The 15,337-nt window shown below is 45.4% G+C and overlaps 1 protein-coding gene across 1 annotated transcript in view; it reads left to right on the top strand.

Moving 5' to 3' along the window:
- Positions 1–3,762: 3,762 nt before the first annotated feature.
- The window catches only part of LOC118210531 (ephrin type-A receptor 2-like), a 29,671-nt gene continuing 18,096 nt past the window's right edge, over positions 3,763–15,337 (top strand). The window contains exons 1-3 of the mRNA XM_035386788.1: positions 3,763–3,966; positions 6,698–6,765; positions 10,118–10,766. Coding sequence (XP_035242679.1) covers positions 3,888–3,966; positions 6,698–6,765; positions 10,118–10,766 — 796 coding nt within the window. The 5' untranslated portion in view covers positions 3,763–3,887. The remainder of the gene's footprint in view (positions 3,967–6,697; positions 6,766–10,117; positions 10,767–15,337) is intronic.

Below are 15,337 nucleotides of genomic sequence, written 5' to 3'. Positions count from 1 at the left end.
AATAAATGTCATAACTGCTATTTAAAAAGTATTTATTATTTAATTAAATACAGGAGCATGCAGCAGAGCGGAAGTTTTTAAGTACTTATCTGAGGAAATATGTGAAATTTTGAAATTGTTTTTTGAGTCGTTTTTGCTTCTACCATTTCTTACTATTATACAATAGTACTTTACTAGATAGTACTAGAATTAACAAAAATTCAGGCTGGTTTATTTAATTTACCTCAGTTAGTAGATACATTTATTGTTGAACACTCTGCTGAGAAACTAACTACTCTTTTTCAGTCAACTTGAACATGTGTCCTGAATTCTTCCTTTATTTCAGTAGATCAGTAAGTTAAAGAAATATCTTTACTTATATCTTTTTTGTTAGCACAAACGTGCTGCCAACAATCAGTTCTGTCACAAAGGGGCCTTAAGTAAATCGCTATTTAAGTGACGTCAATTCAAGATCAATAATCAGTTAGCAGCTCAGTCAGAGTGAATTAAGCTGGAATGGAAGCCCAGCGTGCACAGCAGTACCTGGACTCGGGGACGAGGGACACGGCTCTGAGTTACTGAGTAAACAGCCGGAGGCCGTGGGCCGTGGGACGCAGCCACAAACCTATTTGCAAAGGCAGCTACTGTGTTGATCCCAAATCCACAAAAACCCCACCTGCATCTTCCAACACAAACACGCTGCATTTCTGCTCTGTCCGACGGCATCGTCGCAGAATGGAGAGCTTAAGCCACAACAACTGATTTATACGTTTAAAAAAAAAAAGTTTTTGCTTTGTTTGTTTAGGTGCAGCACACGCTCCTACGCTGAAAAGTTTTAAAAGAAAGAAAGAAAGAAAGAAAGGAGACTGCTGCCGTTGGAGTAAGGGGGGAGGAGGGTTGGGGGGGGGAGGGGCATTACAAGAGACGTTAGTGGCCATTATGGTGTTCAATGACCCCCGAAACTCAGAGGCTGGCCCCTGGCGTGAAGTGCTTTGTGGGGCTGGATCCGTGGGCAGCAGGAAGCCTGACGAGAGGAGGTGTCGTTCCGGCTGGGAATCCTGCGGGCAGGGAGAGGGACTCGCCACTTCAGCAGTGCTGTCTGTCACTCAGGTGTGACCGGGCGCGAGCTGGATTACATGCTGTGCTGTAATGGTTATACATGTAAAGCTGCATCTTGACATATGCGAGGTTGGCGTCAACTTTCTTAGTTAAAAATTCCTCCCAGCACAAGGAATATAATGTATTTAAGTTATAATCATATTTTTTTTGACAGAATACCTTCATGAATCACTGCATACCCAAGTTTCAAATATACTGCAGAGTTTCAGATATACTCCTGAATTTAATTTTTATACTGCTGTGTGCCAGAGTCTCAGACAATGCCAGGATTACATTCTCCCCAGATAAATTAACATGGACTATAAATCACACAGACATGTCAGCATGCTACATTCATCTGTCATTTTCAAACTGATCACAGCATACTTCATCTGTTTACTTTGCAGATGCTCTTATCTGGAGCAAGTTTCAAGGTAGTTACTGTGTGATATATTATTAACGCTTTGAAGAGAAGGTTTTTAGGAATGTTTTTTTTCTAAATTCTAAGTCAGTGTTCTGGAATTCCATTGCTTTCAATCACCAGTAGTGATTGTTACATCAGCATTAGAATGTTGAGTTAAGAAAATTTTAACGCCATAAAGGGATAAATGTATCTTCAAGAGGCATCCAGAACAATAATAGCTACAATATTACACTAAGTACCCATAGCTTACCCATCAAAAACAATGCCAATGTTAAAACACCACAGCAAACAAGTACTGCCAAGGCAGACTCAAATCATGCTAAAGAGAACAGAAAGTCTAACACTGATTTATTAAATGCAATATTACCTCAAATTACAGGTAATAGGTGTTTTGTGGTACCAGACAATGAGTAGTAGAAGAGCAGTGTAAACCTCATAGTACCCTGCTCACAGAAAACACACCTACACTGGGAACTTAGCATTTAAATGGACCCTTGGTGCTTTGGGAAATTTATAAAGAAGTCGGTGAGATGGGGTCTCTAGGTCAAACACAATTTGAGGAAAGATTTAGGGCTCTCCAAACGTCGGTGCACCACGCAGGCACGGGAAGAACAGAAGGCTTCTTCTGGGGTGAGAAGCCACCGCTGACCCTTGTTCACGGGCTCCTCACGCTGTTGTGTGTGCCATTTGAAAGGCCTCATACGAGATTCTCTAATTCCACTGGACACAATACAGACTGATCTCACCCTCTGTTACTTCCAGCATTGCTTTAAAACATTTTTACAAGTGCAGCAGGACGATGAGAGAACAACAGATAGGTGGCTGTGAGCTTTTTTGAGAGAGAGAGAGAGAGAGAGATAGAAAGAGAGAGAGAGTACATCAATACATCAACTGGATGGAGATCTCTTATGATTCCTGACTAGTGAGAGAGAGAGTGAAAGAGCAAGGAGCTTTTTGGGTCTCCGTATCTCAGCATAATCCAAACCGGCAGCAAAGTAAAAAGGAAATTAAAACCAAATGACACCATTGAAACTGGACTCTGACCCTTTCTCTCTAAGCTCTGTCAACAAGTAAGATCAACAGTCGGCTTCACAAGCATGTGTGTGTGTGTGTGTGTGTGTGCATGTGTGAGTGTGTTTGTGTGCGTGCGTCTGGGTGTGTGTGTGTGTGTGTGTGCGTGGGTGTGTGTGTTGCGTGTGCGCATCTGTGCTTGTGCGTGTGTGTCTCCACACGGGTCATTTCTGACCAGAGAATAAATCCCTTTCAAATCTCTCTCCGTGGCTTTGTGAAGATGACTTGATGTGTTTGGTTCTCAGCTCAAGAGGCTGAGCGAGAGAAGAGGGAGCCACAGCACAAAGGCAACTTGACTCCGGAATTCCTTCCATCAGGAGTTGCTAGGCGATGCTATTGTTTATTTCTTTTTTATCCATATATTTATACGCACGCTGGAGACCCCTTTTAAAGCTCTCTCATTAGTAGTCATACATTCATACCAGCACGCCCTCCCACTTGACCCCCCCGTCCCACCCCCCCGTGGGAATAGGTACTGAGTTGTTAGACAGGGGAATAGTCTAACTGACTTTGTTAACAAGGAAAGATAATTCAGCAGCCTATTCAGTTCAAATGATGGTTTATTTTTATGCCCTAATGCAACAATGCTTTTGTGAAAATTAAATGTATTTTCCATTTGAGTGCAGGTGCTCAGATGGAAAGGTGCTATATGCGTTTCTGTTTCTTCTATTTGTGTATCCTAGTTTTATATTTTGTCAGCCGTGTGAAACAGAAGGTAGAAAAGAAGTTAATAAATTTAAAATTTTTGACAGTCATATTTTTTGAGGGCACCTTATTATAGCAAGTCAGTCAATTTCCTTGTCCACACCAAAAATACTTCTTGGTTTGTAGTGAAAATTTATTTATTTATTTATTTATTTATTTATTGCCAGTTTCTTGTCTGGCCTGCATTAACACAGCCTGGCTTACAAAACAAATAGAAAGCCATTCTCGTAGCTCTGTAACCGTCTTGCAGAAGAGCTATTTTGAGAGAAAAATTACTCATTTGGTTTCACCCCTATAAATAAGACCGGTTCCAAAGACAGCCGTAACCAAGGTGACTTTTATAGACAAATACAAACTTCCTGTGGAGTGACAGTCGTACAGGTAGTGGCACTCATGCAATTAGCGCAATCCCGCGGCCGCCCCGCCTCAACACCATATATGGATATTCGAAGGCATTCCAGCGGGCGGGATTCATGACGCCACTTATTCCTGAATGAGAGTTCCGAGAGGGACTCTTCGAGTACTCTTCAATGCAGCTCCGTACACGTTTGAGTTAGCTACTCTTCAAATTAATACCTATTTAGAGAATAATAATAATAATCGTTAAGAAATGGATTCGTGTGGGATTAAACGCTCTTTACTATTCTTTGTATTTATTAACCTTGTATTTATTACTCAGCAGTCTAAAGGTAAGCGAAATTTTCTACCATTCGGATAGTTTGAACATGCCAGCAAATCAATTACGTTCGCTAGCTACATAGACTAAACCACATGGTGTGTGGAGGAATACGTTTAGATTGCCTACGTTTTATGCAGTGGGTTTTGATCTTTGATGTAGCCTAAATGACAGTGTTTCTTTGTCTTTCGTTATTATTATTTAATGTTTAAAATGGTTGCCTATATTTTCCTTTAACGTGGCTATGGCAAACAAGAGTGAAGATTGACGAGACATCACCTATTCTCTCATTTAACACGAACAATGTGCCTCGTCCATATACATATTTTCTATTATTATAACGTGTAAATATGTAGGGCTACATAGTTTGTCTGCTAAATGCCAAATTGTACATTAAACTACTGCAGCCGAATTCTGTCGTTAAGACATGACTCCGAAATAGTTGTCAGTCACCTTTGCCTTGCTGAAGCAATAGCCTACGCTCGATCTAGTTATTTTTGGGCATTGGGATTTTTGTACTGATGTTATTTGCATTTTAAAACGGATTGAGGCACATTTTTGAATTCGGCTTCAAGTTCATTTAGCCTATTCCAGTCGGTGTGAATATGTGGGGTCTTTAAGGTTTACCAATCAGTGAATCGAAAGAAATTGCAGTTCCAATACAAGTGCGGTGGTAATGACGGTGGCTTCTGGAACTTTTCTGCTCCCGTGTCGCAACATTACTAAAGTTGAGAGTTAATGTTCAACACACGCCCAACATCTGTCATACTTTTTACTAATACCGGCAGTTTTGACACTCATTGCCTCGAACGTTTTGGCTATCACTTAAAATAACAGAATCACATATCTGCTCCGTTCATACATTCACAATCGTATATTAAACTACGTGTTCAGGAGGGACCGACCCGTCGCAATCTGTACATTCTACATGTTGTAGACTATATCTTTATACAAAATAAGTAACCTTTAAGTAACCTAACTTCGGCAATTTACTATTAAGTATAAGGGGTTTTCACGTAGGATTAAATAGTCCGTTATATGTCTAGCCGACCCATATATCTACCCAACTTCTCAAAGATTTTTCTGGACTTGACTATAGCCCATAGTTCAAATGGGTCGATAAAAATTCGAGCACATGTTTAAAAAGCACATTTTGCCTACTTATAACTATATTATGATTCTTATTTAATGACCGCATGTATACAATTGTAGCCGATTCATTTTCATGTCAAGCTTCACATCATAGCATTTAAAACAAAGATGTGACATTTATAATTGGAGAAAATCAAATAAAATCACATTTTAATTAGTTAAAAACAGAGTTTTATTTTGTAACCAAAAGGTTGTGGCACATTTAATCTGATTTAGGTCGCTAGTTGCGCTATAAAACAAGAATATAGTCTGTAACCACACTCGTTTACTTAATAGTAGCCCAGTTTAGGCTACATTGTGAATGGCCAACGTTCGCAATTATCAAGGCACCTCGGCGTGGTAATTTTGTCATTTCACAAGGGAAACAAAAAGTGAAGTCTCGCTCATATTTCCCTAGATAACTTACAATGATTCTAAAAGGTAATTTATATTGTGCTTTAAAGAACTTCAGTTTGATTTAAGAAGCTATTACGCACAGCCGATTCATTGCCTCTGACCGTCTCAATACAGTATTTAACTTGTAATCACATCCTCCATGCCGTCCTTGTAGATTGATAAGGCGCATCGACGAATGTTTTGTCATTTCTCAGCGCGTGAACTGACAATGAGCGATTTAAACATTCACGCCTGATTTAATTCCGTCAGTTCCAGTCAGTCTCTGGAGAGTCGAAGCGTGCGTTCCCAAGAGCTGAGACTGCAGTGGACAAAATGTCTAGAATGATTTATATGCTCTAATTCTGTGGCTAACAACTTAATCTCTAAACCAGGACACAAGTAATGGCGATGTGGTGACTCTCTTTTTTTTAAGCAAAAACGTTGCCGATTTTAATGAATTCTCACGAATTACGAATTCACGAATTAGTTTGATTTTAATTTGGCTAAATCGAAATAGAAAATAATAGCCAATGCGATTTCTGATTGTGAGGATAATTAGTCCCACGTTTAATTTCAAATCTGTCCCATATTTCAAAATGAAAATGGCACAAGACGACTTCGACCTTTGAGGACAGTCCTACATTAAAATAAAATCTGATCAATTTGCCTTTTACCACTCATCTTTCTGTAAACCCACAAGAACCCATTGTCGTCCGCGAAATTAACTCGGTCAGACCATGTGGCTCGTGCGTTCGCGAACGTGCAGGGCTCCGGCGAAAGGGGCCTCTGGTTTGCATAAAGATGGAAAAAATAGCTTCCTCTCCATACTAGTGCTGTTTGCAAGCTGGTTGCCTATCTGCATGTTTCTAACACTTTAATTAAACAGACAACAACAAAAATATATGATCGCACAAACAGTTTTGCTAGCTGTTTATTCAAGTTTCAGTTACTGTAAAATATTCTGGAGGGCACGGAGATTGGACAGATTAAACTCAAAACTCTTAGAACCTTTGTACAGTTCCCCTTGAAAAAGTGCAAAACAATTTATAAATAATTATAAAACAAATAAAATAAAATAAAAATAACTAATAAAGAGCCCAGGGAAAACAATTGTTAATAGTTTCTCATTTGGATTGTGGTCATGAGTTTCATAACAACGATGCATATTTTGGTCTTAAATAATAATAAATAAAATGAATACCTCTTTTTCCCTGCAGAAGTACTATTGGACATGAAGTCGTCTGGGGGTGAGCTTGGCTGGTTGACCTCACCTTATGAGGAAGGGGTGAGTATTGCCTAAAGTTTTAAAGTGAGATGTCGGAGAGTTTCAACTAGACCATCCTATGTTTTGAAATTCATATATATGTACAATATAAAACTACAATCAGACACTAATGTAAAATTATGTATTTGTAAATGTTCAGTTTTGTATGAAGCAAGCAGGTAGTTTTAGGCTGTTTCTAAAATGTGAGGTTTCACTGGCAGACATGTATGTAGACAATGATATTGATTGTAATAAATGTAATAATGATAAGTGAATATTAATGGTAGAGACTACAATGCTAGAGACTACAATGCCCATCTAGACTAGCAGATTTGTGCTGTCTTTCTGCCTCTGGTCTGCCGTAAGGGAAAGTTGCAGTGAGCTGCAGTGAGCTCAGAGAAGGAATACTTGTGGCTTGGTGTGGGTTTTGAAGCCCTGCCTTTAAAATGGTACAACCAAAATTGCAATTAACGTGTCACGTCAAGAGCTGTGTTACACGTCTCTGTGAAATGTTATTTTTTAAAAAGGTGGTTAATTTTTTTTTTCTTATCTCAAAAAGGGGCTTAAGTGTCTTGATGGAAAAAGATAAAGGGTCTCTTATTTCATTCGTTGATGTGCTTTTTCTGTGAGTAGTCGGCCTAATGCATTTGTGTTTGCATACTTAGCATTTAGCAGTGGCATAAGAACTAGTTCATTTCCATTTGAGTCTGGAGGGTGGGTTCCAAAGTGTGAGGGCCATGTTAATTGGAGCAGGGAGTCATGTGACTTTTCGAGGGGTCAGAGTCTGTATGCAAGTCAGGGCATGTTGAACAGAAAGATTCTTCACCTGAAAAGGGGTTGACGGTGGGTATGTGGCACAATGCTGTTGCTCAAGTCTGTACTTTTTTGTGTGTTTTTCTGCTCTTTAAAGAGCGTTTCTCCAGAAGTTTTCCGGGTGTGGTAAACAGGGGTGAAGTGGGCCGTTTCTTCCTGTCATAATGCGGGAAGGGAGTTTGTCACTTGGTTACTGTTTTCAGAGGTGTGTGTTTTCGGACATGCAGGGGCTCACACCCACTTGTTGCGCGCTTGGAGCTCCAAATTCTACACTACGCTGTCCAACTGTTCAGTCGCACACATTCGGGAAAACCCCATAAACTCCACACCACCGATGTTGGAGCGCATATTCCCGTGTGAATTCGCAGAAGGATAATAGCTGGCACAATAAAGCAGTCGAGCGTTCCCCCCTTGGCTCCGCCCAAACAAACAGGTAATTGCCCCCCAGCGTTGCAGTCAGTGATGTTACAGATAATTCGGTTATTGTTCATTGAGTGCTGCTGATTTAGAGGGGAATTGAGGTTACACTTAAGAATCCACCAGGGTTCCCCGTTTTCTATGCAACCGTGAGGGTAATACTGACAATTTAGGAATATGCTCTCTCTCTCTCTCTCTCTCTCTCTCTCTCTCTTTGGCTGTGCTCTGAACAGTGGTGCAGATTTCAAGCACTTCAAACGTCCCCCTCCCCCGTGTTGTCACAGGAGACTTGATCTTAATGGAGTGCATTCTCCACTGCTGAGAGGAAAAGAGGAGTAGAGCAGGAGAGTGTGTGATTTTAACTGCGTTTGGGGAGTGGTGGACAGGAATGCTTGTTTGCCTCCTTTGTGACTTGGATTGTGTATTATATTGTGCGCTGGATTACTGGTGTTTTCATAGATGAACTGGTGAAGTTTTTATTCTTTTTTACTTCTTGCGGAACACCTAGGTCTGCAGGTTTATTTAAAAAAAAAAAAAGTATGTCAGAAAGAATAAGTTTGGTTGCCTAAGCATGCAATGTGACTTTCAAGACTTAAAGATTTCTAAAGGCTTGGTGAAAGAATAATAAAAGGGGAACAAAATTCTGTTTTATTACATAATTGAACCCCACTATAATTATGCTTCATAAAAAATGAGTAGGCTATCATCATGACAAAGCGGGTTTGTGCATACTGAACGTTCTGCTGCCCCCGTGTCTCTCAGATGGTCTTTCTGAATGTTTCAGGCCTTGTATTTCAGAAGGGAAAAGAGTGGGAGAACAAAAGCATTGATGATATTTTAAATTGCTCTCAGAGATTAAAGAAAAATGTTTTTTTTTACTTTTAAACAAATTGAACAAAAACGACTGTGGCAAATATTAAGCGAGCGTTGCAAATGCATTTAAGAAACACGTAGTTCTAAAACAAAATGGAATTAAACAGAAAGATATCCACACTGAACCTCAAGTTGTTCTTGTGAGATTGCAATTAACATTTTTGCCCAGCACGCTTAATCAGACTAATTTATACATATTGCATTGCAGATTCCATACTAATATTTTTCAAAACCGTATGTAAAGCCAACTGTTTAATGTAGTACTCTCAATGGAAATTACTTTTATGCAGATTAAACTGATGAGTATTGGAACGAGTAATTGCGTTTCCAAAACAGGCTCCTGTTTAATTGGTGCTTTTAAGAGCGGAAAAAGTCACTGTTAGCAGTGGGTTTTTTTCCTTTCTTTTTCTTTCGCACGCACTTAATTGCATCCAGATTTATTGGCGTCTCTTTAATTGGCTTATAAACCCGATTTAACAGGCTGACGAATTTGAACGGTTTTCACGGTGGAGTTCGTTCCCCCGTTGCGTGCCACTTACTGCTCGGGAGTCCCATCCGTTCACCGCCAGGCGGTGAACCCCACCGCACACGGAGAACCGACTGTGCCTTTAAAAAAAAAAAAAAAAAAAATGTCTGCCAAACACACCGAAACCCAGCGTGCGTCCAGAAACCGGTCTTTTCCGTGTGAAAGCAGCAGGAGTTAGGCCGGCAGTGCCGCTCAGACTCTTCAGCTCAAAGTCGCCTAAGCCTCCCCGTGCGTTAGGCGAGTTTCAGACCACGAAATTTGGACACCCTTCTCACGTTTAACGACGGTCTTTGCTAAATAACCGGTCTTTCAGCGCCCCAATCAAGCTTAAACTGTAATGACTTCTCTCCGAAAATTGAGCATGTGTCTGTGACAGCTAAATCGCAGTAAAAATGGTGCAGTGTGTGGTAGCCATTAAGCAATTATGCGAACAAAGAGCGCTGTGAGGCGGTGGCGAGTGGTCCCGGCCCCTGAAATTCAGTAAGACTTCGGGTCTGAGCGTCGCCTATCAGCTAGCAGTTGATTGACATCTGGAACTACTGGAGATTCCGGCCAATCGGTGGCTTCCACTTACAGAATCAACACCCGGTTTGGCACGAACCGCGGAATTCTGTGGGTTTCCTTTTGCCGTCATTACCCCGAGCGCGTTTGTCAGTTTTTATGAACGCTTCTCTCTCTCTCGCGCGCGCGCCAGGTCTGTGGCCGGTAAGATTCGCGCTGACTTGCTCCTCCTCTGTTTGGCAGTGGGAGATCGTCCAGACCGTGGTGAACGGCTCGCTGCTGTACACCTACTCGGTGTGCAACGTGGCGGAGGGCGAGCAGGACAACTGGCTGCGCACCACCTTCATCCAGCGGCGGCCGGCGGCCTCCCGCGTCTTCGTGGAGCTGCAGTTCGTGGCGCGGGACTGCAACACCTTCGACGGCGCCTCGCTCACCTGCAAGGAGACCTTCAACCTGTTCTACGCCGAGTCGGACGCCGACGTGGGCACCAGCTTCCGCAAGACGCAGTTCCGCAAGGTGGCCACCATCGCGCCCGACGAGATCACGGTGCGCGGCGAGGTCAACGTCAACACCGAGACGCGGACGGTGGGGCCGCTCTCCCGCAAGGGCTTCTACCTGGCCTTCCAGGACATCGGCGCCTGCGTGGCGCTCCTGTCCGTCAGGGTGTACTACAAGACCTGCTCGGCCACCGTGCAGAGCCTGGCCGCCTTCCCCGAGACGGTGGCGGGCGCGGAGAGCCAGGCGCTGCAGGAGGTGGCGGGCGCGTGCGTGGAGAACGCTGTCAGCCTGGAGCCGCCGCGCATCTACTGCACCGCCGACGGCGAGTGGGTGGTGCCCGTGGGCCAGTGCCAGTGCCGGGCCGGCTACGAGGCCGTCGGAGACTCCTGCCGAGGTAAGGTCTTGCCCCTCCCCCCCCCCCCCCCCCCATGATGCTTTGCTGCCGTGACTCGTGTCACCCCTTCGGTGGAGGTCAGGTTTTTGTACGAGGCGTTTTCGTAATGTCTCAGAACTCCTGCTGTACTGTCGGAAAGGCCCTTGTTCTATTTTCGGAGGTTTGGCTCAGAGCTCCGTGACACAAGAGGAAATGGCTAATGTGTTCATTCACTGCGGCCGGCACGATGAAAAGGGCTCGGTGTTGAAATGATAGGATTTGGCCCCCAGCCTTCTCTGGACTGTGTGATATTCTAGCTGTGTGCTTTTGTGTGAAGTGTGCGTGTGTATGTGTATGTGTGTGTGCGTGTGCGTGTGCGTGTGTGTGTGTGTGTATGTGAGAGAGTGAATGAATCAGTGTGAGGGTGTTGGCATGTTGGAGCCTGAGGGGAGTACCTGCTGTGGAGGCTGCCACCTGTTTTGACTAGGGTACACGCACACACACACACGCACACACCCAGGTGTAATATCACAGGCACGTACCACTGGAAAATGGCACATACCACAGGTTTATTGACACACACGTAAAGTTGGAGGCTTAATTCTCACCGGTCCTCCCTTGACTGTGTGTGAGAGAGGTAGAGAAGGAGGGAGTGAGGGAGAGAAGGAGAAGGAGGGAGGGAGAAAGGTTGGGAAAGGACGGCGCGGAGGACGGAACAATGAGCCGCTGTGCTCGTGGACGTGCTGTCCTCTCTCTCCGTGCATTCCTGCTGGATTTATCGAGGATCCTCCCAGATTACCACAGGACTGAGGAATTCTCTAGGGAGCGGTCTGGGTCAGCGGCTCAGTCAGTGCCGGATGGGAGAGAATGACAAGGTTTGGGCGAGGGGGAGGGAAGCGGAAGAACAGGAAGAGGGGACCGGGTGTGTTTGTGTGTGTGGTATGGGGACCGTGTGTGTGTGTGTGTGTGTGCTTTATGGGGACTGTGTGTGTGTGTGTGGGACCAGGGACTGTGTGTGTGTGTGTGTATATGTGTGCTTTATGGGGACTGCGTTTGTGTGGGACGGGGACTATGTGTGTGTGTGCGGTATGGGGACTGTGTGTGTGTGTGTGTGTGTGGGACGGGGACTATGTGTGTGTGTGTGCGCGGTATGGGGACTGTATGTGTGTGTGTGTGCGGTATGGGGACTGCATGTGTGCGTTTGGTGGGGACTGCGTGTGGCTCATTCTCTTGCGCTGACATTGAGGTGTGGCGGTTACTGCAGGTGACTCACTCCTGACACCGTTCCTGTGACACAGTTCTCCTGACCTGAGGCCTGCCCCAGTCACCAGCAGCCTGTTTCACAACTGACCCCAATACACCTTCTGAACGGGAAAGCAACTGACACATTTACACAGAAGTGGGAGAGGGAGAGGAAGAAGGAGGAGAGAGAGGGAGAAAGAGACGGAGAGAAGAGGAAATAGAGGGAAAGAGGGAGAAGGGGAGGGAAGGCCAGGAGGGTACAGTGACTGTAAATGTGTATCACATGTATTGCTAAAGTGCTCGGTGTAGCAGAATGTTTAATGTTTAATTATACTTTCCCCTCCTCCCCCCCGCCCACCCCCCCAAAAGGGGGCTCTCTTAAGAGTGCGGCTGTTCCGTTGCTTCTTTGTGGGTGGCCAGAATCGCGGGGGGCTGAGGGAGAACCTCGCTGCTCCTGCTCTCACCTTTCCCCCCCCCCCGTTCTGATGAGGGAGACGTGCCTATCGCGGCGCTCAAAAGTGAATGAAACCAGGAAGCGTCCCCCCCCCCCAACCCCCCACCCCCCTGTTTGTTTGTGTGCGGTCGTCTGGACCGTTGGGAATGCGTACGCTTATTGCCTCTGTCCGCTGGCTGCCACGGTGACACTTTTCGGGAGTTTGGACATCCCGTTTCACAGGGCCGCCATTAGAACCATTTCGGTGCCGCTTCAAAAATGCTGTTTATTCTCGGTAAATAAATAGATTTTCTCTGAGGCACCATCAATCTGACAAAAAAAAAAAAATAAGATACAAACGCAAACACTGGAACAAAAAAACACAGGGGCATAACAACGTCATTTAAAAAAATCCCATAAGTTCCGTTTACTGGAACGGTTTATTTTTATTAGTTCAGGAGCGAGACAGTGAGATTTAAAGGGGCGTAAATAAGAGGTCTTGGAAAAAATAGGTAAGTGGTGCGGAAAGGAAAGGAAAGGAAGGGGGGGGGGGTAGGCAGTAAGTAAGTGTGGCGTTTGTTTGTGGAGACGCGTGGTGTCTGACGCTGATCACCGTGTAATTGGCGTAATGTGGCGAGATTAAGCCAGAGACCGTGACTGTCGGGGGGGGGGGGGGGGGGGTGAATTACTCTGAGGGGCGGATCCAAAGGGTGACGGTGGAGTCAGAGCAGCACTAGAGAACAGAGCGCCTGATAAAGTGGAGAGGAGAACACCCGCCTTTTCCCTGGAGTCGAACCTTCGGACCGGTTTTAAGATTGTGCCCTACACCTCTCTGTGTGATGCTAGTGCTGGCTGTTGTTTCAGTTCTGTGTGAGATGCTGTATCTGGCAGGTCCCAGCTCCTTCCCTTTTGTAATGCACCTGGCTGCAGGATGTGCGTGAACTAGTACAGCTGACAGTTAGTGGAAATGGGCAAAACCAGAAGCTTGTAGTTTTGTATCTTGACTGGAGTGAATCTGTTTTGTATCTTTGCCCCATGCACATAACTTGAATGTACTTAAGGGATATATATATATATATATATGTGTGTACACATGTGCTTGCCTGTTTTTGTGTGTGTGTGTGTGTGTGTGTGTGTGTGTGTGTGTGTGTGTAAAACGTACGCACCTCACATCTCTTTGAACACCAGTCATCTGGTTGGGGTAATTCGATGTGAAGACATCTTATGCCCCTGGGCTGTTGCCTCCCCAGTTCCAGACAGACGCACCCGGCCCCATTAATTCCTGTAATGTGATTGTGTAATTAATCTGAGTTCCGTGATCTGGTGTGTGTGTGTGTGTGTGTGTGTGTGTGTGTGTGCGTGTGTGTGTATCTGCAGTCATTCGAAACCCGGGTCCTTGGCCCGGCTCCACTTAAGGATGAAGGGAAGGTCTGACAGATTGGAAAATGATCCCACTCCCCTGGGGTAATTACACGACTCTCCTCACTTTGTAATTAGGAGGGATTCAGCAGCCCACAGAGTGCATTATTGTCTTCAGGTGGAGTGAGACGCTGTGTGAGGAAAAGGTCTGAGCGTGGGGTGTGGGTGAAAGAGGAGTGGGGGGGGGGGGGGGGGCAGGGGGAGTCATAAGTGCTTATAAGAAATGATGTGCAGGCTTAAATGCCATAATACCTTAAGCCCATAATTTTCTCACTCTGTGGCAATTTCTGTATCCGTGCGTGCGTGCGTGTGTGTGTGTGTGTATGTGTACGTGTGTGCGTGCGATTTGCGTGCCTGTATGCCTGTGTGCGTGTATGTGTGTGTGACTAAGCATACATATGATTTGCGTGTGTGTGTGTGACTAAGCATACATGTGATTTGTGTGACTGAACAGAAGTGTGATTTGCATGAGTGTGTGCCTGTGTGCGTGTGAGAACGGCTCGCTCGTGAGAAACTGGGTGATGTAGGTGCACATTTGGTTAATGTTTCGCCATCTTACTGTACCTGCCGGCACATTCTTTCCACAAATGCGCACTCTCTCAGGGTTCAGGAATGCCGTGTGTGTGTGTGTGTGTGTGTGTGTGTGTGGGAGGGGGGTGTGTGTGAGAGGTACAGAGAAATGGAGAAAGGGTGGTAAAAGGGAGAGATGACATAAACGAGCATTCAGAGCTGTAAAAATGACACACACGCACACAACTGACACATTTAAACACTTTTTTAAAAGTAACAACAGCCACTACAGTACATTGGTTGCTCCATAAGGTAGCCTTGTGTTAAAAAAACTGATGATACTGAAAGACAAAAAAAATTAAGAAGAGCCTTTTGTCCAAAAGAAAAATGTAGGGGGGGCATTTCTATTGCGGGGGGGGGGGGGGGGGGGGGGGGGGGGGGGGGGGGGGGGGGGTGGTGTTGGAGCACGCAGATAAATCACATAAATCACTCAGCTGCCAAACTGAAATGGTGTACTTTTCAGTGTAAAAGAACGATGAAGAGTTGGTAGCGAACGCGCACTGGGAGGGGGGGGGGGGGGGAGAGGCGTGTTCTTTGAGAGGCCTGCTGTGCCGTTGCCAGGCGGCAGCCCCTGGTTATGCCGGAGCGGGGTGGAGGAATGCGCCGGAGGAGGAAGTGAGCGGGAGGGAGGGGAGGGGAGGGGGGGGAAAGGAAGGAGGGTCAGAGCGGTGACTTAGCGCTCGGAGATCCCCCCCGTCCTGTCGCGCGTTTCTCCGCCGCAGCTGATTCCCGCCGCTGGGCCCGGGAAGGCGAGTATCGACAGTGCGCTCGTGAACGCGGTGACTAGCTCTGACTTCACCTGGCAGCCACCTGCCCATTTCGAGTTCTCAGAGGCGCTTTTTTGTAACCGTGACGATGCTCCTCTGGCAGTAGGTCAAAGCTAACCTCAGACCACAGGCATGCTGTACACACACGGGCCCCGTTTCTG

Source organism: Anguilla anguilla, chromosome 13 (assembly GCF_013347855.1).
Source record: "Anguilla anguilla isolate fAngAng1 chromosome 13, fAngAng1.pri, whole genome shotgun sequence".
Lineage (NCBI taxonomy): Eukaryota > Metazoa > Chordata > Actinopteri > Anguilliformes > Anguillidae > Anguilla > Anguilla anguilla.
Note: the sequence above shows the minus strand (reverse complement) of the source record. Positions and strands in the feature narration are given on the sequence as shown.